Raw genomic sequence first — 24,515 nt, 5'->3', positions numbered from 1 at the left:
TATGAAATATGTAGAGCTTCAGGTTGTGAAGAAATTAAGATGCTTCGTTAGGCCATATTTATGAATACGTGGTTTAGGCTATTTGACCTGCAAAGGCAATGTAAAATTTCTACATCATACCTCGATTTAAAAAGCAATTTGCTTCAGCCAGGAATCTGCCTAACAGAAACTTCAAGCTCACAACTAGAGGCGCTGCAATCTCTATAATTCGTATGTCTTTTTTTAAAAAAGAAAAGAGCTTTTTAAAACTGACCCTTTATGCTTCGATTACTAGTTGTATTTTCTGCCATTGCATCTTTTAACAGGACTTATGAGGCGTAGAAATTTGTAGATAATCTACCCACATCGCACTTGTCATCACATATACATTCTGTACTTTACTCCTTTGCATAATGCATAAAGAAATCATGTACAGATAATGCATAGCATTAGGTATTCCAGTTGACTTTGCTGCCAATCCATACAGTAGAGTAAAGATGCAGTGAAGATGAAAGAAGATGCGGGAAGATCATAATTAAAGCCTCGTTCTCAGATTCTCTGGTATTACCTGCCAAAGTCAACAAGTGGAAAGCAAGATAATGAAACGATCACGTGAAGTGTGTAATTATATCTGAAATTAACAACGTGGTTGTCTTTGCCGGTCGGGCAAAACAAGTTTTTCCACAGTTGCTGTTCAGGTGGCAAACTGCCTAATTAAACAGTAACCAATCTCTCTCTATCTTTTTTCTTTGGAGTAACAACTCATGCTTAATTGTTGCTTCTTGAAGAGAACTGATGTCTTTCATATTCACTGCCACTGGAAGTGAATTTCAATGAAGATGGCACTATGGTAGCTGAGCAGGACCTCAAATATGGTGGCCATGATATTTTTCTGGCAAGCTATATGCCCACATTCTCTTAAAAGTCTACTAGAATTCAGGGATTGTGAATCTCGTATATATATTTTATTGTTTTTCCGAAAGCTATTGCAGGATATTTTCAAAGATATCCGATGTTATACCCAGATAACATTACATTCGGGAATGTATGATAGGCACAACAAATAGTCAACTAACCTAAGAGATCTGACAATATATAGCTCTGACAATGGTGGTCTCCTATTCTTCATGGAATATTTCAGAAAAGGCTTATCGTTATGGAAATCTAAAGATGACTCGAATAAAACGTTTGAAGATGTTTGTCATACTTGTTGCTTTCCGTTTGCATCTTCAATAAATACCGAAACTTGCTTCGATCTATAGATAAAGTTGTCCACGATAAGCATTTGTTGTATTATCCCCACCTTTTCCTTTTCTGACAGAACTGGGAGAACCTTTTCGAACCACCCTGTTATATGCATGCTACATGGACGCATTTTCAACCCCTTCCCCTTTGGTTCAGTAAAATTACCTGTTCTATTCGGTTGTTCATAAATAGGACGGGATACGGGTGGGAAGGAAGTTAAGTAATTCCACACACTAGATGGGACTGCAGATGAAATGTCTGCAATTTGCTGATAGTTTCGGAATTTCTGCGATAAGAAACTGCATTGGGACTGTCAAATCAGTTATATTTTTTCCCTCGAGTTTTCTTAAAGGAATTTGGTTTTTAAAAGCGCATTGCAAGAAAACCAGGGAAACACCGTAACATTCCCAAGTTGTTTGACACAAAATGAACAGAAAAATATCAATACTAAGTAACAAATTGTTGATTGTAAAGTTTCTACAATTAGTGAATACAGATTTTGCAATTTACTAGTAGAAAAAAAATATTTTAGCAAGCTGAGTTTCTTCACTGTGGAACCTGTGGGGACTATAAAATATCTCCACTTGTTCTAAGGAAATTGTTTTCATGAAGCGCAAGATTATGTTGGGCACCTCAAATGGTGGACTGTTCAGTATTGTGAACATGCCAGTATTCTAATAGATTGGTTGGTTGATTTGTTGTTTTAAGTCCACTTCATGCATAGTAAGGCTAATTGGGACTGGACGTACAGTTTAAAGTGGGATCCAGTATTCTAATAGAGATTTTAAAAAAAGAAGAAAAACTAAGAGAGAGTTCTGGGAACTTGAATGAAATTTATTCCAATGCAGACAAACTACTTAAGAGACTAATAATGAAGATATGAAGAGACCTAGAACATCCAGCCATCAAATCTGAGGGAACAATGCACCAGCTGAGAGCACAAAAGAATATTACAAGGTAAACTTTCGTTGTCCATTCTTGGACCATTTTGTAGTACAACTGAGCTCACGTTTCTCTGAACACAGTCAACGCATTACAAAATTGCAACAACTTATTCCAAAAATGTGAAATGACTATCCTTCTTTCATTCAAACAGTGTGTCAAAATGTTGGATGGCCTGGTTGATAAGATTGGATTTTGATAGTCTGATCATACCTAGGCCTGCTATAGGGTCTCTGAATGATATAATTTGTCCCGAATAGTTTCTTCGGGCTGCAAAAATGTCCTGGAATCGGGTGGGAAAGAAGAAATGATCAAGACTATACTTTCCTCAACTTTATTTACGTATATTTAAATGCGTAATATTAAAATGCTCATTTTACTAAACAATCTAACTGTACATTGAACTACTCCATCTCAATAATGGAAGAGTTATCGAGTTACAAGAAGATGCTGCAAAGATTTTTGACTCGACGATAGCGTCGCCATCTGCCAGCAGCACTGAATTTCAGTTGCAAATCTCTTCCATTGCATAGTAAGCTGCTTACTGTAAGCACTTAGTGCTTGGGTGCCCGCACTGTTCAGTCCGCAGTTCTCAAATAAAGTTTCGACATTGTGAGATGGCAGCTCAGTTCATTAAGGCACCTAAAAGGAATTGCAAGATTAATGATATACATCGAAGCGGATTTCTGTTCTTTTTATAAGAAGTGTAAAGAATATGATAATGGATATGTACATACAAACTTATGATTTTCACTTATGAAATATAGCGACCCTAATCATAACAAAGGTTGAATCCCCCCTCCCCTTAAGTGATGCCCAAGTGCATGCATCAGGGTTTGAGATTACACTCAAACTGTTGACCCACTACACACCTCGATCGAAAACATCTAGAATCAAGTCATCAGTACTAAATCAACATTTATGGGAAGGCCTCAGAAATAGGAGTGAGGTAAAAATGGCTGCCAGCCAAACGTTTAACAGAAAACCAACAAAACAGCTTTTACTTTACAAGCATAAATCTTGCCGGAAACGCATAATGTAAAACTTCAAGACAAGTACCTGGAGTAAGATTAATATCTGACTGCTCTCGATGTGTGTGTACACAGCCATTTGCATGCCTAGTGGTGCATCATTCATCATTTTCAAGAAGTGGTAATGATATATTGGCACACATCACCAATCATGAATGATTCTAACTGTTCGTTAATCGAAAGCTTTCCGATCGAGATAAGATCGTTTTCAGTCAAGTGCTTTTGCGATATTTTCTCCCAGTCTTCCTTGTCTCAAGTAAACGAGACCTTGAATATGTATTTTACCTAACGTAGCCATCAACATGATTGATTTACTTTTTTGGTGGCCAGAAACTCCAATATGGGCGCGAATATAATTACAGTGTTCTAAGTCTCCGTGTTTGTAGACGTGAGCAAATTACAACTTCTAATGCCAGCAACCTGTCAATTAGAGTGATTGCAGCGCCTCTAGGGACTGGTTCGAAGTGAACTGGATTCGAGATTGAGTTGTCACTCCTATCCTTGTCTTCCTCTTTTATGTATATAGTGCCTTGATAGACTAAACATGTATTTTCTCCGGCCTAGAAGAAACTATGAAGGTCTGATTAAAATTTTATGTTGACGAGACGATTTCTTGCTACTTTCTCCATTAAAATTAGATCATTGGGACCAAGATTGGAAAAAATTCCCAAAGAAATTTAATTTGGTGTAAATGCCTAGAAATGCCTCAGTACTTTATTTCTCATGTATTTCTGACAATTCCTACCAAATTTCGATTCATTATCCTTTCTTTTATTTCAAAGATATGTGGATTTTCCGAACGACAAGCATTTCCCAGCATAGCATGGCGAACGAATCAACGGTGGGATTTTCGGGAGCTTTCAATGTGTTATTTCCAAGGCATTTCTGGGCATTCGCCATAAATTTAATTTCTTTTGGATTTTTTCCTATTAAAAGCGTTAATTTTCCTGGACTACAAGGTTGCAATTGTCAGTGACCTTGTAAGCAAGGGATCCGGACTTCGAACCCTGCCGAAGGCACAGAATGGTTCGGGTCCAATTAAATTAGCCAATTCAAACTACAGATTCAGTTCCGATTGGCTATCTGTGCATAACATGGACTTAAACTTTGGCAAACTTTTAATTGTCGTTGCATTGTGATTCATTTGTGTTTGCGATCTGTAAACTTCTTTATATCTATTTTACGTTCACTAAGTAGACTGAATATAAACCCAACCGTGTAAAATAAGTTGAATATAAGTCTTATATTAAACTTATTTCACACGGTGGGGTTTATATTCAGACTTAAAACGTTTGAATAGCAGCCTTGAGCAAGAAAAAAATTGTAATTCTTCTGTTGGTATCGAAAGAAACCGAAGCCTATTTCAACGTTAGACGATAAAAGAAAAGAAAATCGAACATACCGACATCTCTGAACAGTTGACTGATTCACTGTACCCCAGGCCCAGCCTTTCGAACTTTTCCTTGATCTTACATACACGCAACCTCTGCTATCCTACAATATCGTGATCCAGATATTTATGTCAATGTCACGTACTCTCTCTTCCTTCGACTTCAATGACATCATGTCTTCTTGTAAGCTGCGGGTAATCTCTCATCGTGTGTATTTAAAATATTAACTTCACAGCACAGAAATATCAACATGTAAAAGGAACACCGATCAACATGAAATATGCCCCTAAATGAAATAACGTGAAGTAGCTACTTACAAAACCAACCTCGCTGTCTTTGTGTTCTTGAAATCAATCGTCTATTGAGCGATGTTGTTCTTACAATCGATGGACGATACGGCCAGGTCTGTCGCAGACTTCCTGACTTCCTTGTAGCCAATAATTAGCGCTCCAGCCTTTGGCGCGAACGGTTCCGGGATCGATTCACGGTGGAAGTTCCCAAAATGTCAGTGTTGGAAGAGGGGAGGACAATTAGGCGAACCATGAAAAGAAGTAGTTGCGGTCTCCGATCTCGAAAGCCAGAAAACATCGGCGATGGAACGCGATGCTCTAAGAATGGGCCACACCATGAAAAAGCAGATTAGAAAGCCCTGGCACTCAGAGAACATAAATATGACCAATGAACCACAAAAAAAGCTATTCAGTTTGTTTTTCGTAATGTGAGGTTCAAGAATTAGAACAGAACAACCTCTGGATCAACATAAATACAGTTTCAATTCTTGGGTCCCGGGTTCGATACCCGGTGGAGGAACATAGTGGTTCGCATCCTACTTTGAACTGTAGGTCCAGTCCGATTAGCTTTACTGTGCATAAAGTGGACTTAAAACACTAATTAATTCAATCAATCAAGTTTCAATTCTTACAAACAGGTACGAATAAAAGTCGTTATGTACACTCACGGACACTTCTGGGATGTAACGATTCCACTGAATGTTAACAAGATTGTGTACATGACTAAACAGTAGAATTTGGTTTGGAATATTTAGCGCCCCACTACCACGTTCAAAGCAAAGCATGTATACGAGTTGCCAGTGCCAAAGATCATTATTGCTTGCATGGAACCCCACACAAACAGCGTGGTCTTCCTTTTCCTTCAAAGCCTAACCCTTCGACTTTCAAATCGGGGAAGGTCAATTCGTGGTTAACGACGCGTAAAAACAAACTATGGACAATTTGTTGAACGGCGGGAGTGTTGTAATTGAAAGCAGAAAAGCAGAAGTCCAAATTGTGCGTGAGACGAGCAAATAGCAAATTAATCTTCCTTTGCCCCAGGGTACCCAGGGTTTTTATCGAGGAGGAGGGGTGACAAACAATCCTTTATTTTTTCCAGAGGGACAATTTATCCAAGGAGGTGCAAACGTCACTTTCCAAGGAGGGAAGTGCCTTATTTTGTATATGTTGTATTATTTAAACATATAGGGTGAGGCAGTCAAACGGGAAGATTTAAAAAATTCACAAAAAATATTAGTTAATTTTTGAACATGAATGCACTGTACACGAGTTGAAATTACTAGTGTACCTGAAAAATGTTCATTTTTTTAATACGGTGTCAGTAAGATGGCGTCCTAGGTGTTGCACACGTTGTCGGAGTCTCGGAGTAAATCCGCCCATGACGCTCCGTAGCATCTCCAACGGAATGTTGTAGATCTCTAGCCGTATTCGCTCCTTGAAATTATCCCTGGTTCTTGGAGGGTTGTCCTTGAATACTTTGAGGTAACCCCAAAGGAAAAATTCTGGAGCCTCCAAATCGGGTGAACGGGCAGGCCACGAAATATCGCCGAATGTGCTGATGAGACGACCATGAAATGCGAGTGTAAGCACATCCATAGACACTCTGGCAGTATAGTTAGTTGCACCATTTTGCTGGAAGAGTGTGTCTTCATCTGGGTCATAGTCATAAGAGGACAGGCAGGAAAAAGGTTACCAATATGTCAGCATAACGTCATGGGCGGATTTACTCTGAGACTCCGACAATGTGTGCAAAACCAAGGACGCCATCTTACTGACACCATAATAAAAAATGAACATTTTTCAGGTATACTAGTAATTTCAACTCATGTACTACAATACATTCATGTTCAAAACTTAACTAATATTTGCTTCCTCTATTTTTTGTGATTTTTTTAATCTTCCCGTTTGACTGCCTCACCCTATATATTTATTTTACTGTCCACGTAAGCAGCACAAGAAACAGATTTTTTTTTGGGGGGAGAACCCCTTTAGTCACCGTCAGATATGTCCATATCCTGTGCCAGTGAACGTAAAAGGGGAGAATATCTTTCTTTCCTGATAAATGTTTCATTCGATTGTAATGGTAACGATGTTTAATTTCATTTTTAACTACATTCACAAGATGAGTCATATTCAGGTGCATCAATTAGTGACAATAAATTGGTTGACGAGAAATTACATCAATTTTGATTAGGTGACATTTCTCTGTGCTTTACAATCTACGTAATATACGATTAAATGTACACTCGTACTACATTCTCAGGTTTCTTTTCCATTTTACACATAGCTGTCACGTTCTCGTTTCCAGACGAAAACGAGATTTGTCTCGATACCACCTCTAGTGCCAAAAGCTGAGAAAAGTATGTATTTCAAGATAGTTGGAACAAAAAGAAGACAATAACAAAAGTGTATATTAAACTGTGTTGTATCAACGAGATAAGAACGAATTATATTTGTCTGATTTATGATTCCTTTGATCACAGTCTTCAGTTTATTCCGCTGCATGCCAAAAACTTCATCATCATCCCTCGTATGTTAACGTGCGACTTTATTCTGATAATTTACCAGGATAGAGTTGCTGATAAACATATTGAAATGTACTTTGAATGTTGTTGTTATTTATTCAACTTGTTTTTAAGTCCACTTTATGAGCATAAAGACTAATGGGAACTGAACCTACAGTTTTTAAAGTGGGATCTGAACCACCATGCGCCGCCACCAGGGTAGTTTGAATGTGAAAGAGTATTTGGAATGTTAACACTGTGAGTCAACAATTAGATTGTTTTAGCTGTTGTGTTGAAGTAACTATAAAAAGCAGTAATTTGTCATTTCTGATGAGCTCTTATTAATTTTAGTGCGTAATCATGAACATTTGCTTCACAGCAAGGCTCTTCCAGCAGCAGGAACCCCACGCGTTACGCATAATTTATAACCCCATCTGACATTTCTATGGGGCAGTTCCCAGAAGATTTCTAGAAATAGGGAGAAATTCAGGAACGCTCAATAAACTTCGTGTTAGCAATCAGAGTGGTAACAAAAGAACCATTAAAAGAAAAGTTCGTCTCCATTCTCTCCCCCTTTCCACCCTTTTTTTCAGTTCTCGAATCGATTGTTGGAAATGGTTGAATGGGGGGCGAGGCAGCTGGGGCAATTCTGCTAACAAAAGGCGGCGTTCCAAGTCACTGGCAATGTTTTTTGTTATTTAAAATCAGGCTGGGGTGTTATTAATCATTTTATGTTCTGAAGTTCTACGAAGTAAACATGTTTAAAGTGTTCCGTTTACATGCAGGAAAAATGTACTACCATGAGGTCAAATATCATTTTGAGGAGCAACAGTAATTACTAATTTACTTTCAGCCATCCCATATTTAGGAACTACCTATTAAGCAGTGACGTGTCACAGACTTAGAAGTCTAAAACTGTTGTTCAAACATGAACTGTTTTAAAAAAGAGAGAAACTAAGTAACACGTGAAGGTGGTGGCGTAACTTTGGGGTTTAGGAGGGGCTATAAGCCCGTATTAGACGATAAAAAAAGTATTAAAAAGTGACAGATGTCAAAAATCATGTCTCTTAAATCATGCTTAGAACATATTTTATTGGTTTTATACAGTGTTTAAACAACAGTTTAAAAACAAATGCCAAGGAAATATATGTTAGTAAATGGATATTTGTTAATCCAACGAACGAAGGTCCTTACATAATTACAAGGCGAGAGCGTTATTGGCTATGCTATAGATTTCGTTGAACGTTTAAAGGTTTAAGTTGTAGCAGTCATTCTACCAGCCAACAAGACCGCTAGATGAAAACTAGATAAATACATGCCCTTTTAGCTCAAATATGCATTTTTGTATTGTATGTTATGATATACGAGTAAGTTACATATAAATGCACGGTGAAAATATTCTCAGCCCTCACGATTTTTTTCTGGCGTAATTTTTTGATTGTTAATTGAATTTCATTTTTCATCTACATTATAATTCATCATCCATTCTCACCTATAAAATTACCTGAAAAGTTCCACAAGGAACGTAAAAAATAGTCAAAATACCATGTAGGGACCCGATCTCTACGCCGTCGGAGAATATGGGAACTATATCAATCCAAGTATTTTAAATATGCAACACTAGCGCCACGTTTACAGCCAGAGCAGTATTTGTAAATCATTTTCGTGTACATTACACATTCATGTCTACAACATATTCCAATAAACAGAGAAAGTGAATTTCTTTTCTGTATTTATTTGTATCAGTTCTGTACAAATTTTCACTTTTAAGCCTGCATACATACACACTGGCACTTTATGGGTTTATAAAAAAATCTACAAGATTCGACAGAAAGCACTTTCTGCAGAGGTTTCACCTAGAGTTAAGTTGTTAATAGACAGACATTAATTAGTAGTTTCTGTAGACGAAACCACATCTCTTGAAAACACCTTCATGCACACTGAACTACAAGCATAGCGATTCAAGTTTTAATGTTACAATCGAAGAAATACATACGCAATTATCAGATTTCATAAGAATCACAATCATCTACATCACGTACATACTCAGCAGATCTACCACACGCGACTAGCACATATCTAGTTCTTAAAAAAGTACAACAAATGTGGTAAAAACCTTCATAAGATTATATTACTCATTGCAAGTTGTGGTAATAGATTGAAATCAAGCAGTATCAAGCAGTATGTCCTCTATTGTTGCACGTATTGTTGTTCAGTATCTGTATTCGTTATGGTTTGTTTTTAGAAGCACATTAGACACACATACACACGCACCACACACTATATTGAACACTTTGTGATGGATTTAAAATCTTGGTATTATATTTTTACAAGAATTTGAGCAGCATTAATTCAAGAGATATGAATATGAAAGTCTCGAATGAAACACCACTTAAATCTCTCCACATGGCAAAAGCATAGTAAACCAACTTATCGGATATTATACAGACACAAGAGTTAAATTCAATTTCTGTTTAAAAAACACTGTCTTGTCATAACTTGTAACATTTCCAAACAAAAATCTATTTGCTACATAATGTTAGACACGAATGTGGTTTTACTCAAGACTAAATTGCATTTATGTGTAAAAACCATCTGAAAATTCTGAGGTTAAATTATACATTAAAGCATCTCTATGTGAAGAGTTAATGAAAGTTAATCAATTTCAAGAAAAATATATTGCCGGCCTTTTGCCTTATTTCTAAAGAAATTTGCATTTCGTCTTGCACAGACAATTCAAGATAATTTAATAACTCTACATTAGAAGAAATTAAGCCATAAAAGTGTATAAACAATGATAAGGTTTTAAAATCAGATACAATATCATTAATTGCAAGGACTGAGCTCTTCTCCAATGCATCTTCACTAATCAAACTCCTTGCGTGAGGGAATAAGGCGTAAATATATAGAAATGGAACAATATCAAGAGTAAAGGTCTACTATCCATAACAAAATGAACGGTTAATAATATCCAATATTTTATTACTGTAGTTTCATGGTAACTTGCAGTTATAACTGCATATCCCTCTAGTAAGTAAGAAACTTGAAGATTCACTTTCTCTATATCAACAAATGGCATTGAGAGTATTAAAAATACCCTTTTGCTATAAAGGTAATTGAACAATTTTATAAGTAAGCCAAGATAGAGGGCTAACATTCTTGTTTGCATCATAAAATAATGAAATTTGCATTTCTATATGAGCGTTCAGACACATGTAAATCCATAGTTAGCTTCAAACACATCCTCATATTCATCAAGTCACTTTGGTAATATAATTTAGCAATGGCAAACACAGGAACCAGAAGTATAAATACTTCTATCTTGAGATTTGACACCTTGTTATTAAGTACACTGTTCATCACAAACAGATAGTATACTAATAAGTTGTATTTCACCTCTCTTTCAAAATTCTACTCAGAAACTGGAAGATTACATAGAGTTTTCATATCAAAGATGAGAATTTCACTGCAGTAGCTACTTCATAAAAACATTATATCAAAGGGATCATACAGTAAGTGTTTCAATTCCTAAAACTGGTGTTACAAACATTTAAAACAATAAATGTTATCGAAAAATGGCAATGCGAAGAACATTCTAATTATTTGATTTCGTGAAAAAGACCCACAAAAGAAATTACCGACTTGCATGCTTCCACATGACTATGTATCTTTAAAAACTTCTAATTGTAGAGTGTTAGAGAGTCTTCACATCATATTCAAGTATATGGAAAGAGGTAAACACGAAGAAGATTCAAATCGTTGGTGAATGAACCAAAGACCAACACTCAGAAGTTCGACACGATATGGCTAGGACAATTTTCACTGATCATGATATAAAACAACTTTCACCATGGGCATACATTTCTAACAATGTAGGCCATCTTTCTTATCAAACATGGTAAACAAAGCTTAAATTAACACACATCCACGTTGTAAACCACCCTCTAGACATTGAGGTGACGAACTTCCTAAATTCGATTGACCTTCCTCCTGCAACTCTTGTAGATAACTCACCAGGACCTTGCAGTGTTTATCTTTAAAAGGTTGACTTTCCCTGTCACTGTGTCCGAATGAGGTATATAGGAGCACAAATGTGCTTGATTCGTAATGGTATGTGACAGGACAAAACTATTCCTTCAAAACCAAGACAGGAAAAAAAGGAACGCTGAAACCAGTCGAATCAGTAAATAACAAAATATGTTCAGACATGTCCTTTCTCCACCAGTACACTACTGACGAACATCCAGCTTAAATCAGAGAAAACTAATACTGAAGTTCAGTTAATCGAACCACAAAATTGCACTGCTTTATCCACACAACACTAATGTCTTCAGTGGCATTTGCTCAGCCAGTTCTACCTTCGACTCCCAAGTAGGTCATCTGGTAATTCTTGAAGTCTTTTCTTGCAAAACTGGTACAACATTTAAAGAAAAAAGCACTAGATAAAAGGCAGTCTTTAAAAACACATGGCATGTGCCGCAGTTGCACGTGCTTTTGCTGTGTCCAAAACGTTGACAACTACAACATCCAACAGGAAACACGGATCGAAATAGATCCATCTTGGAGACATAAATATCCATTGAATACCTGTGACGGATGAATGAGTAGGACAATGGCGGTCCTCTTCAGATGATGAGGGCAATTCAGTCTAAAGGTTACAGGGCATCGTCGTCCATGACGTAACGTTGCCACGCCGCGAATTTTTCCCTCTTCCGAGTGCAGCGTCCATTCCGGCGAATGTACGAACCAAACTCGCACGTTGGGATCTGACATCGCTCGCTCTGTATGCATCTAAAATGGAGGACAAGTAAGGATTATACACTGAAAGGTAACATAGGAGATAAATACATAATATGATACTGCGAATTTCATCATGGGAAATTAAAAAGATCGACTTTACCCGAGTTGGACTGCACCATTTTGGGAATTAAAGTTAGTAGGCAATGTTAATTGGGCATTGCTCATTGTATAGTGCTATTCCACTTTTATTTATTATATCACTACATTTCAAGAGAACACCCCTTCTGCTTCAGGTGAATAAATTAATTTTTGTTGAGGCTAAGGATCGAACCTAGGACGAACAAGTGAATCCAATGCTCTAACCAACTGACCCAAAACGTCCATTTTAAAAACATTCCAACAATTCGGAAAATAAAGCGAAATATTTCGACAATTCGGAAGAAAAATTAAATATTTCGACAATCCGGAAGAAAAATTAAATATTTTGATGATTCGGAAAACAAAGTGGGTCTATAAATAATTGTATACACAGGAAGTAAAAAATGAACGAATTTTAAAATTTAGAATGTAATCTGCACAGAATTCCACACTGCTCCAGATAGTCTACAGTGTTAACCACAGATTAAGGCCTTTCGATACATCTTCATTACTTGCTTCCCCAAGATTTGATTCTATCGGTCAGACTAATATATGTGCATGAAAAATTACAATTTAAATTATTTATTGCAAATAAATATGTCTTAGTTTGTTGTATCTATTGCTGTAGCAATAATGATAATCAAATAGGTAAATTCATGCATCAAATGTAACGAATTCCTTACTACATACTTAGTGTTACTTCAGAACTTTCTGAGCGATATTTAATCACTTGACACTGTGCCCAGAGAGGGCCAATGAGGCTATGCCCCTCCCGCATAAAACGAAAAACTAAGAATATATGAAAAGATAGTAGAAACATTACTGACTAATTAGACAAAAATAAGCCTTATCCGTCTTTTGAGATCACAGAATACTTCCAAAATTTCTGAGCGCACTAACGACTGTTTTTTTCACCTTTAAAGTACGTAACATTAGACAAATATATTTGAAATGTACTTACAGCCTATCCTGGAGGGAGAAGTAGTCTTTGCCTCTCTTGAGTCGAATGCAGGCTCTGTCCTTGTCGAAGCAATCGCAGTCGCAGGAAGTGTCCGCAAGGTGTCGGACAGAGTAGAAACCCGGACAGCGGCAGCTGAATGGAAGAAAGACATAAGTCATTAATAAAATCTAGCAATGCAGGGTAAGATTTCATGACTGGGATACAGGCCTAGTAGCGTCAATACTTGTACAGAAAACATGCTACTTACTTGGTTCGTTCCCTACCATGAAACCTCGGAATATAAATATGAGTGTACACGAATCACAGCAATTCCTTATCTCTAAAAATTGAAACAAATAATTGAAGTTCTCTAATTCGATAAATGATGATAAATGCATGAAATGACAACTAACAATTATCAGCAAATATTATGCTCTTTCAAATTGGTTATCTTCACTTTCTGAGTGAAACGCGTAGTAAGATATTATTATTATTTTATTTTTTTCAATTTCTTCAAGACGGCGGCGAACTTGCAGATCGGGCAGTGGTGGACTCTTCATAACATCATTCCTCACATTTTTTCCTACAGAGAGGGTTAGTTTTATTTATGTTGCAATTAATTCCCTAGATGACATATACATGACAATTTTTAAACTTTTTAATTTAGATACTTGAAATCAGAGATTATTGACAAAAGATATCACTGAAATTAACCTACTAATATGTTCAGAAAAGTATTATTTTCTGTAATGCTTAGTTTACATATGTCGGTCATCATTGTAGTATATATTGGCACATTAAAATATCCCGAATCAAACGTTTAACGATGATGACGTTTGTGTTTCAATTATTTCCATTTAACAAGTCATCAAGAATTTCATTAAAGCTTTCATATTTCACTACATATAGGTAAAATAAAATGCTAATCAAAAACCTTGGAAACCTCATCATGATTTGATAGGTAGAGTTTTCCACGCCCAAATATTCTAGACTTCTAATTTTAATAGCAAAAATAGCCCACCTTTAGACTCCAAACTCAAGCAGCAAAAACTCAGGAATTGAATCTCTTGTAGCAAAAACACTAGGATCCAAAATCGAGCAGCAAAACCCTAAACTAAAATCACGAGCAGCAAAACCCTAAACTAAGCTCACGAGCAGCAAAACCCTAAACTAAAACCACGAACAGCAAAACCCTAAAATAAAATATCTAGCAAAACCCTAAAATGAAATCCCTACCAACAAGACATTAAAATGATATCTCTATCAACAAAACCCTAAAATGAAATCTCTACCAACAAAACCCTAAAATGAAATCTCTACCAACAAAACCCTAAAATGAAATCTCTACCAACAAAACCCTAAAATGAAATCTCTACCAACAAAACCCTAAAATGAAATCTCTACCAACAAAACCCTAAAATGAAATCTCTACCAACAAAACCCTAAAATGAAATCTCTACCAACAAAACCCTAAAATGAAATCTCTACCAACAAAACCCTAAAATGAAATCTCTACCAACAAAACCCTAAAATGAAATCTCTACCAACAAAACCCTAAAATGAAATCTCTATCAACAAAACCCTAAAATGATATCTCTATCAACAAAACCCTAAAATGATATCTCTACCAACAAAACCCTAAAATGATATCTCTATCAAAAAAACCCTAAAATGATATCTCTATCAAAAAAAACCTAAAATGAAATCTCTACCAACAAAACCCTAAAATGAAATCTCTACCAACAAAACCCTAAAATGAAATCTCTACCAACAAAACCCTAAAATGAAATCTCTACCAACAAAACCCTAAAATGAAATCTCTACCAACAAAACCCTAAAATGAAATCTCTACCAACAAAACCCTAAAATGAAATCTCTACCAACAAAACCCTAAAATGAAATCTCTATCAACAAAACCCTAAAATGATATCTCTATCAACAAAACCCTAAAATGATATCTCTATCAACAAAACCCTAAAATGATATCTCTATCAAAAAAAACCTAAAATGATATCTCTATAAAAAAAACCGTAAAATGAAATCTCTACCAACAAAACCCTAAAATGAAATCTCTATCAACAAAATCCTAAAATGATATCTATCAACAAAACCCTAAAATGATATCTCTAGCAACAAAATCCTAAAATGATATCTCTACCAACAAAACCCTAAAATGAAATCTCTATCAACAAAACCCTAAAATGAAATCTCTATCAACAAAACCCTAAAATGAAATCTCTATCAACAAAACCCTAAAATGAAATCTCTAGCAACAAAGTCCCAAAATCAAATCTCTGGCAACAAGACCTAAAATAAAACCTCTGGCAACAAGACCCTAAATTGAAATCTCTAGCAAAAGACATCCCAAAATGAAATCTCTAGTAACAAGACCCTAAATTGAAATCTCTAGCAACAAAATCTAAAATAAAACCTCTAGCAACAAAACCTAAAATAAAACCTCCAGCAACAAGACCCTAAAATGAAATCTTGGGCAGCAAAGGCTCAGATTTTTAAGCTCGAATTGAAAAAATAATGGAGGTTCAGATAACGAAATCCGGCACACAGGATAAACGAGACAACTTACCATTGCATCTTCTAACTTGTAGACTCGAAAGAGAAACGACTTACACTTGGAAAAAAAAAAAACACCTAACATAAGTCGAGCACGTGGAAGGAAAATTAGGTTTCCATTAACTTCCCGTTTCTACAGTAGGCGGGGCTGTTCATTTATCATGCACGGTGTAAATTAGTTTCTCTCTAGCCACCGAAAGAGGACGGATGCGGTAGGTACTGCATTACAACGCTGCTAGTTCTAAAAGACAACCTCACTTTTTTGTTTCTTTTCCTGCTACAGATTTAATTCTCGCCATGTTTCTCCAACAACGTCGCCTGTCAAGAATTTCTCCATCACATTAACGTGTTGTGCAACGTCAAGGAAACAATTAGCAACAACTTCTTCATGGATGCAAGTGATTTGTTTGTCTGTTTTACAAGATGCAGCCTACGCACTTCGACTCCGCTGAATGTGGAGGTTAAGGATTGTGTCAAACGAGACAAGACTTGGCAGGTTTCGTTCTCTATTACGCATTTTATATTTGTCATGTTTTTTTGTCAATATACTTATTATTTAAGCTAATCGCGGTATAGGAACACTCACAAAGGAACGCCCATGACCACGACGGGACTCGAACGTGGGACCACGGTGGCGAGATGCTGTGCCCTCAAACACTCAACGTGTTTGGTCACGGAGATGACTTTGATCTCTCTCTCTCTCTCTCTCTCTCTCTCTCTCTCTCTCTCTCTCTCACACACACACACACACACACACACACAAACTTACATACTTATCTCGTATATGAGAGAGGCGAACTTCGTGGTGTAATGGTTAGCACAGTGCGCTACGACTCCATGGATCCCGAGTTTGAATCCCGGCCTGAGCATGGCTGTTCTTTATTGAGTGTCCCTTCATCAATTTCATCATATCACCACTCATCTTCATCCTCCCGCTTAGCAAAAAGTGAGGGGAAGGAGATGAAAAATAACAGAAATGAAATCAATATGAGATTATGCGCGCGCACACACACACACACACACACACACACACACACACACAGTTTTATTTTGGGAAGATGGGGATGAGTGATGACATGATGAAATTGATGCATGGACACTCACAAACATCCATGCCCAAGCCAGGATTCGAACCCGGGACCTCTGGAATCGTAGCGCGATGTGTTAACCACTCCGCTACGGGGGCCGGCACACAAAGTTTTATCTTTCATTCTCTTTTTCTTTTCTTCTTTCTGGCGGTTCGCAACGGAACTGGGATCTTCTCATTCGTGAAATTAAAGTAAACTTTTTTATTTTCACGAAGGAAATGCGTGCGTGTGTAACTACACGGATGCACGATCATTTATGGACATGGGACACTATTCTGAGTATTTCTTATGAACACAATAACAAACCAACATAAGAAAAACCAACTTGAATTGTACTGGAACCTTCTTTCCAGAAGAAAATCATTATATACTATATAATATGTGACACCCACATAAACATAAGAACAACTAAACACAGTATGTCACCACACAAGAAAACAAGCTTTCACAACAGAGGCCTCGGTGGCCAGAGAGCGTCAAGTTGTCGACCTTCGTTCTCGCCACCTAAGTTCCCGGATTCAAATCCCGCCGTGGGCATTGGAGTGTCCATTCATCGTATCATCAGTCACATACATCGTCGCGATTAGGCACAAGTTGAAAAAAAGCGACGCAAAACAACAACAGTACAAAAACAAACCTCTGCAACGTATAGAGGTCATTAAGGCCAACAACTTTCTTTAAATAAAGTATTTCTGTTTGACACCTCGTATCGCAGCTACGATCTCTCGAAGCGGAAAAACTTAGACTTCATAGACAATAGCAGTGTGTACAGTTATTCTTACTGCATGGGTGTGTTGTATTCATGTTTCATGGAATCGTGCGTGTGAATATGTTCCACACACGAGGCTCTCGGCCTCTTTCAACTGAAGATCCGAAGGCCATTGAGGAATGCCGTTGAGAAGAAAACGAAGGAATTAAAATAGAGTAGATAAACAAAGCAGAAGAGAGTAAAGACGAGGTGTAAAGAGGTACTCGTGCGAGGTGAATGAGAAAATCCAATTCAGTAGATTTAATATGCAGCGAGGGTGTTCACGTGTGATGACAGAGGAGTAAGTACCATGTGTTGCATAACGGTACACAGCGGCTGTGCACGGTGCGAGATTATAGATAAACACGTCTATGTTCGTGGGTGAAGTTGTAACATATAACCCCCTAGCATTATTTCCCAACAGAGCTTTACGGAATATAAATAGGAAGAGTAATTCAGAAAGCGATTATTATCCCAATCCACAGGAAATTAGGACAAGACGAGAACTAAATTTGTTATGATATCGAGACATTTGCCTGTACCAAATTTACTTTTGCTGTTTCTTCAAACCAAAGGTGTACGCAAGGGGGGAGGTTACGGAAACCCCCTTGAGCTTTTGAAATGTTATGAAATATGCTGTGGAAGAAAATTAAAATAGCCAATTTATCACAGTCAAAGATCTGAGACAATACTACTACTATAATAATAATTATTATTATTATAGTTTGAAATATTATTTACATGCAGCACGGAAAAAGCACAGCATTCCAAGCACACGTGTCTTTATGAGCGAATGCCTTGAAAATAAAATGAGGATAACTATGATTTAAAAGAGAAAAAAAGTTGTTTTGTATCTCAGCTGCAAGAATGTTCAATGAACATATATCTTTTTGTTTGAACAATGAGCATTAACTAAAGAAAGTTCTTGGTTCGTTGTAAGCTGCTAATGTATAGACAAAGGCTAGGCAGAAAAGAATAGTCACCAGTTCGTCTTCCCATTGTTTACCACGACGCGGCACGTTTGAATTTCTGAATTCAAACGACAATAAGCATAACTATTTAAAAATTCTCTGTTGGTAAGAACAGCGAGACAATCCAGATGTGAATTAGACAAAGTCGGAAAAATTCAAATTCCGGGAATCGAACCCGGGTCTCCCGCGTGGTTGTCAGACGCCCTACCGATCAGACCACTGCAGCTTCTTGGATGAGTTCCATACTTTGAATATTTCAATATATTTAAATATATTTTCTTGCTTTTATGGATATTCTTCACACTTAAAATGTCTCACCTCGTTGACTAGACAATTATTTCGTAACAAAGAAAAAAAAATGCTTCCTAGAATTTGTTAAAAATCGAATGACTAGAAAGTAATTCCGTTCTATTGCTTTCATAAATACTATATTTATGTAGATCTCGACTACTTCATATTAGTAGTGGTATTAGTAGTATTATTAGTAGTAATTTAACTAATTAATTATAAGTATTATTAATTAATTATTAGTATTTATTTAAAGTATAATAAAACAATGGTAATGTGAATTTCGAGAAAGTTTTAGAAATACCCCCCTTGATGAAATCCTGCGTAAGCTACTGCTTCAGACATAGCCTACACATAAGACTTTTAACTGAGCATTTATAGAAAATTTTGTTTGTAGTCATTGCAAAGTGGTCGCATCCATATTCAGGATAAAATCCTGCTTCTGAAGAGAGTAGCGTCAAAACGGGCGTCAAACAGAAAAACACTATTAAGAAAAGTTGTTTGTGAATCCGCTGTGAAAATTTATGTTCTAACGTGTTGTTCATACTACATACCATCGGGACAGGTATTTGCAATCAGAGACGAGACAGAGACACTGCCAAGTGTCGTTTTGTCTCGATGCCATCACTAGCAATATTTTAAGCTAAGTACAGCAATGTCACTTTTTAATAAAACCTTCAAACTTGGATTACTTTAAAAGTTACCGTATGTACTTAGGTTTCAACAGACACTTGGTTCTTGAAACAGCGATCCCAGAATTCCACTATTTACAATTGATTATAAATTCATAGGATGCAGTACAAACCATGGCAAAACTGATATAAATCCACAAATTAGAAATAAACTGCAAAGATTCTAAGAGCCAGGATTGAAACGTGAAGAATTCTACAACTCAAAAGACAAAATACAAAATAATTGTAGAATTTATAATTTGAAATACGATGAATTCTAAAAATCAATAAACAGATTGCAAACAAAAATTGAAAGTCAGAAGATTACATGTAAAGAATTCTGGAAACCAGAAAAAATGCAGCATATTCTACAAACAACGAAACAAAATTCAAATAATTCTACAAACCGGGAGAAACATGGGAAGAATTTCACAAACCAGGAGACAATACTCAAAAGAATTTTACAAACGAAAAAATCATATTCTTCAGATCTGAAGGCAGAATGCAGAGTATTAATACAAATCAGGACACGGCATGTACAAATCAGAAGACAGAATGAGTTGAATTACACAAATCAGGATACAAAATCTACAAACGAGAAGACAACATTGAGTATTCTACAAATCAGAAGGCAAAAATCTACATATTGGAAAACGGAATCAGAAGGCAACATCTACAAATAAGAAGAAAAATCCACAAATCAGATGAGAAAATCTACAAATCAGAAGAGATAATGATACGAATTCAACAAATCAGGAGACAAACTCTACAAATCTTAACACGGAAAACGGAGAAGTCTACAAATACGAACAAAGCAAAACAAGTAACAACAAGGGCAAGTCAGCGATTACATTTACATTGCGTACGGTCCGACGGTGCACCTGGACGCAGCTGAGTTATGCGTCCACGCATGATTGCAAGAAGCGTGAAGAGGTTTCCACTTCTCGGACAGATATTGATAGGCTCTCACCTCTGAGGTTATTAACTTGGGCGAGGCAGGCACCGAGATGCCCCCATCCATCATTTCACTTACTGTGTACAGGGGGTGCATCTGCAGGGCGGTTCTTCACAGGAACGTAATGAGGTCCCATCTCCCTTGTCACGGAACGAAATTAGTGTAACCCGACACTTATTGCGGCTGCGGGTGTGTTTGTTGTATGCCTAATTCGGGTCCGCAGCAATCAAACACGCATATTAGCATACGATTCTACTGCGCACAGTACCAAGAACCAACAGAGACGAGACCGTCTGTAACGTGTAGGGTAAGCATAATATTTTGACCCAAAAACGGGACATTCCAAGGAAGTCAATTTAACCCCTCCCCCCAAACACCCTTACTGAAAAATAGGTTAGGTCTAATTATAAAATTATTGTTATTTTCATTATTATTTATTAAAGTATGGGGCCATATAAATGATACATCATAAGCATGAAAGATTTGGGTCAAGATGCAGGAATTTAAATTATAATTGCAGGTCACTGTTGACACTTCGTATAAGGTTCTTGGCCAAGCATATTCATTGCTCTACAAATAACGGAACACACACAAGGCAATAGAACTCTGTGCACGAGCTAACTGAAACAGTAAACTGCTGTCTGCTCGAACATTCTCGACTACAATGGAACATTTTGATTGTTATGAAGTGCTTGAGACAGAGTTCAGCTGTTTTGCCACAGTGTTGGCATGGCGCTGAAAATTCCATCATTTTTTTTAGCATGAAATGATTTCAAATTTAGATTTGGTTTTCAAGCTAACTCCTAGACTTTTATAAAACGGGACAAATAGTGGCTTTTTAATAATTTCGATGGGACGACCGGGACACGCCTCTGTAACGGGACTGTATGGTCACCCTAGTAACGAGACGAGAACGAAATTTACTCCACAAGACTAGTTTTGATCGAGGTTTAAGAAAAGAAAAACATGCAACAAGCGAACGCTTAGGTCTCTCACACTGCATCCCATTAAACGTCTTGGTTTACGTAACTGGTTGGTTGATTTGGTGTTTTAAGTCCACTTTATGCACAGTAAGGCTAATCGGGACTGGACCTACAGTTTAAGGTGGGATCCGAACCACTATGTGCCTCCACCGGGTATCGAACCCAGGACCCCTTGATCACAAGGCGACGACGCTAGCATTACGCCATCGGGGAGGCCCCTGTAACTGGGCATGTCCACGTTTCTGTTGTGACCTTGTAATAGATCGAGAATGTGTTGGCCCCTACCTCTACACCCTTGGCACGGTGCAATGCAGAGTGAATAACAGACCGTATAGTGTGTGTGTCCGACAAACTTTCTCAGCGTGTAGTGGACATCACGACAAACAGGTTTTCCTAGTAAATCTTGAAGTCTCGTATGGCGCTGCGGATCATCAAATTCAGTATTTTCTATCCTAGACGTGTGCAGCGGATAATATTTAAATTTATGCTACAATTTGGAAATATTCTCATGTCAGCAGACACACCGTTAAGGTGAAGTTGCATGTGTCGCCCCTCCACCCCGCTTTAAATCGTGTATGTGTCACCATCCATTCATAAGTTACACATAAGTTAAGAGCATTTTTGATTTGAACTTAATTGAATTTTCACAAAATATTTTCGAATTAGAAAAATGTATATGACTATTTTCAAAATAGCTTTAAACAGGTTTCAAAAATATGTGCAAATCTGGAATATATAAAGCCATCATTTTGTGAGAATTTAAAGTTTTTACTTTCCCCAAAATTTTACCGGGAGCACAAAACACGTGAGGAAACTAGTCCCACAATATATAATGTATTAGGTTCATGGTGGTTTCGATTCTTTTGGAAACTGAGATAATGTAGTCAATAGAAATATGCTTATCTGCGTTTAGCTACAAAAAAAAAACAAGATTATTTGAACGGCAACATCTTGAGCCTGTCGAATTATTATTTTGGGGCCACAAGGGTTTCAATTCTGGTGAAATTATTTAGGAGCACAATAAGTTAAATATAAATCCAGTCCTTCCATGCCATTTTCTCATAAGATAAATTTGATACAAATCTTCTACAAATGTAAATGAAGTGAGGGTTAACTGAAGATGATGAGATTTGATTGCAAGAATGTAATTCAACCTCGACTGCTTCAGAAGTTGTAACGATCTGAATCACATTACATGTTATGCGACACACACAACCCCTCCTTAAAAAAAGCTACACACCAGGTGTTTCGAAGATGCAAATATTATTAAGAACGACCCCAGATGTTTCCTTGTGAATGAGTTCAGCACATCGGATAACATTCATTTTTTTTTTTCATGAAGATGTCTTGAAGGAAGAAACGTGTAGAGTTCCTTCAAAAGGAACCAATAGATAGCAGTATTCGATTGTAGAAAGAAACAGCACTGCCGAGGCTTTCAAAGGCCCAACTGAAGAAATCTCAAACAACAATCTTGTTTCTTCTTTGTTGACACTGAAAGCGACAAGTTTATTCATGCCAACATTGTATAGTCTCTATTATTTTGAGGCTTGATCTGATGTACAGTTGGATTACTTTCGTAACATCTCTGGCTTTTGTGTATTTGAAGCTTGAGAGCGAGTCATTAGATCTTGAAGCCACCAATTAACAAGCGAGCTGGTGACGTCCTGCTCACGCTACACATTGCTGGTAGGCTCGCTAGCTAGACTCATGCAGTCAGCTGGAGATTCTCCAGAAATAATCTGATGTATGCAACTGTTAAGACAAAAAAAACAACTTATGTGCGAACTTTGTTTTCGGACCATATATTACACAAAACTGGGTAATGGAGCCCGATGCTACAGTTTAAAGTGATATCAGAGTTAATGGAATGTGCCTCCATCAGAAAACAAACTTCTTGAGCGGTCGCATTAACCAAACTGATACAAAAGAAGGTCAAGGCCGTTAATTTAAGGGAGAAATTATTTTCGTAGCGGAACTTGTCTTTGCGAGTGAAGCAACATAGCCGCAATAATCACGAAACTCGAATTCTGGATTTACATGATAGCGATCAAATTCTTAGTTAATACATAACCGCATTTTACGGATTAAATCCCGGTGGAAGTCCCAAAAATTTCGATGTTGACCCAGCATCGTTAGGATAATCTCGGTATAACCTGAAAACAATAGCCAGGAAACAGCGGCGATGATTCGATGGACTGACGAGGCACATTTTTTCTTTATCGTAATTGCAAAGTTACTTGAATAATTCATTAGTGTTAATTGTCAACGTATGCAGCATTTTTATATTAAGGATAAAATTAAATTTTTCGAAGGTTCGTAGCATCAAACATGGGCGTCCGGAAGGGGCAAGGGGGCCTGGAAAATGAAAGTCAACCTAAAACCATTTCACACATATAATTTCATTTCAGCCACAATGATATGTGTTTTTTATTGGACGAACATGATCAATTTAAATTTAAGCAATGTTTTTTGAGGAAACAACACTATTATTGTGGAAAATGTGCCTTGTTTGCCCGCCTGGGAAAAAATACTTTCCTTGCCCCTCCCTGGGAAAAATCCTGCGGACGTCCATGGCGTCAAACAGAAGAACGTTATTCAGAAAAGTTGTTATAGAAAATAGACACTACGCAACCTTAATACAGAAAAAAGCTACAAAAGGAGCCAAACTACAAATTAAACTGAAGAATAATGCACAACATAAAACCAAATGAAAAAAAATTACAAACCAGTAGAAGATGCTGCAGCCTTATAAGAAAGAAAACAACCAGGCTTATGTTCGTGTGATGGGAGATATTTTATTAAGTTTCATAACACCTTTCTCTTCTTGAAAAATAAGATACCTGGCAATCGAAGAAACAACGACTTCGAAGTTGAACATGCCGTAAATATCATCCCATTGTGAACAAGCGAACGGGACAGTGGGCCAGCCCGGTCCTTCTGTTGCAATGTTCAAACACGAAAGATAAATTGGACACTTAGGATAGGAGTGTCTCCACAGCGTAGGTGTAACAGCCACATACGGCAACCGTTACTCGATTGA

General features: G+C 37.1%; 1 protein-coding gene across 1 annotated transcript in view; it reads right to left on the bottom strand.

Moving 5' to 3' along the window:
• Positions 1 to 8,769: 8,769 nt before the first annotated feature.
• The window catches only part of LOC145988012 (uncharacterized), a 241,992-nt gene continuing 226,246 nt past the window's right edge, over positions 8,770 to 24,515 (bottom strand). Inside the window, exons 5-6 of the mRNA XM_083122849.1 lie at positions 13,222 to 13,353; positions 8,770 to 12,173 (exon numbers count right to left, since the gene is read on the bottom strand). Coding sequence (XP_082978975.1) covers positions 12,038 to 12,173; positions 13,222 to 13,353 — 268 coding nt within the window. The 3' untranslated portion in view covers positions 8,770 to 12,037. The remainder of the gene's footprint in view (positions 12,174 to 13,221; positions 13,354 to 24,515) is intronic.

This window comes from Lepisma saccharinum, chromosome 5 (assembly GCF_977018435.1).
Source record: "Lepisma saccharinum chromosome 5, izLepSacc3.1, whole genome shotgun sequence".
NCBI lineage: Eukaryota > Metazoa > Arthropoda > Insecta > Zygentoma > Lepismatidae > Lepisma > Lepisma saccharinum.
The sequence above is the reverse complement of the archived record's forward strand: the minus strand, read 5'-3'. Positions and strand labels throughout refer to the sequence as shown.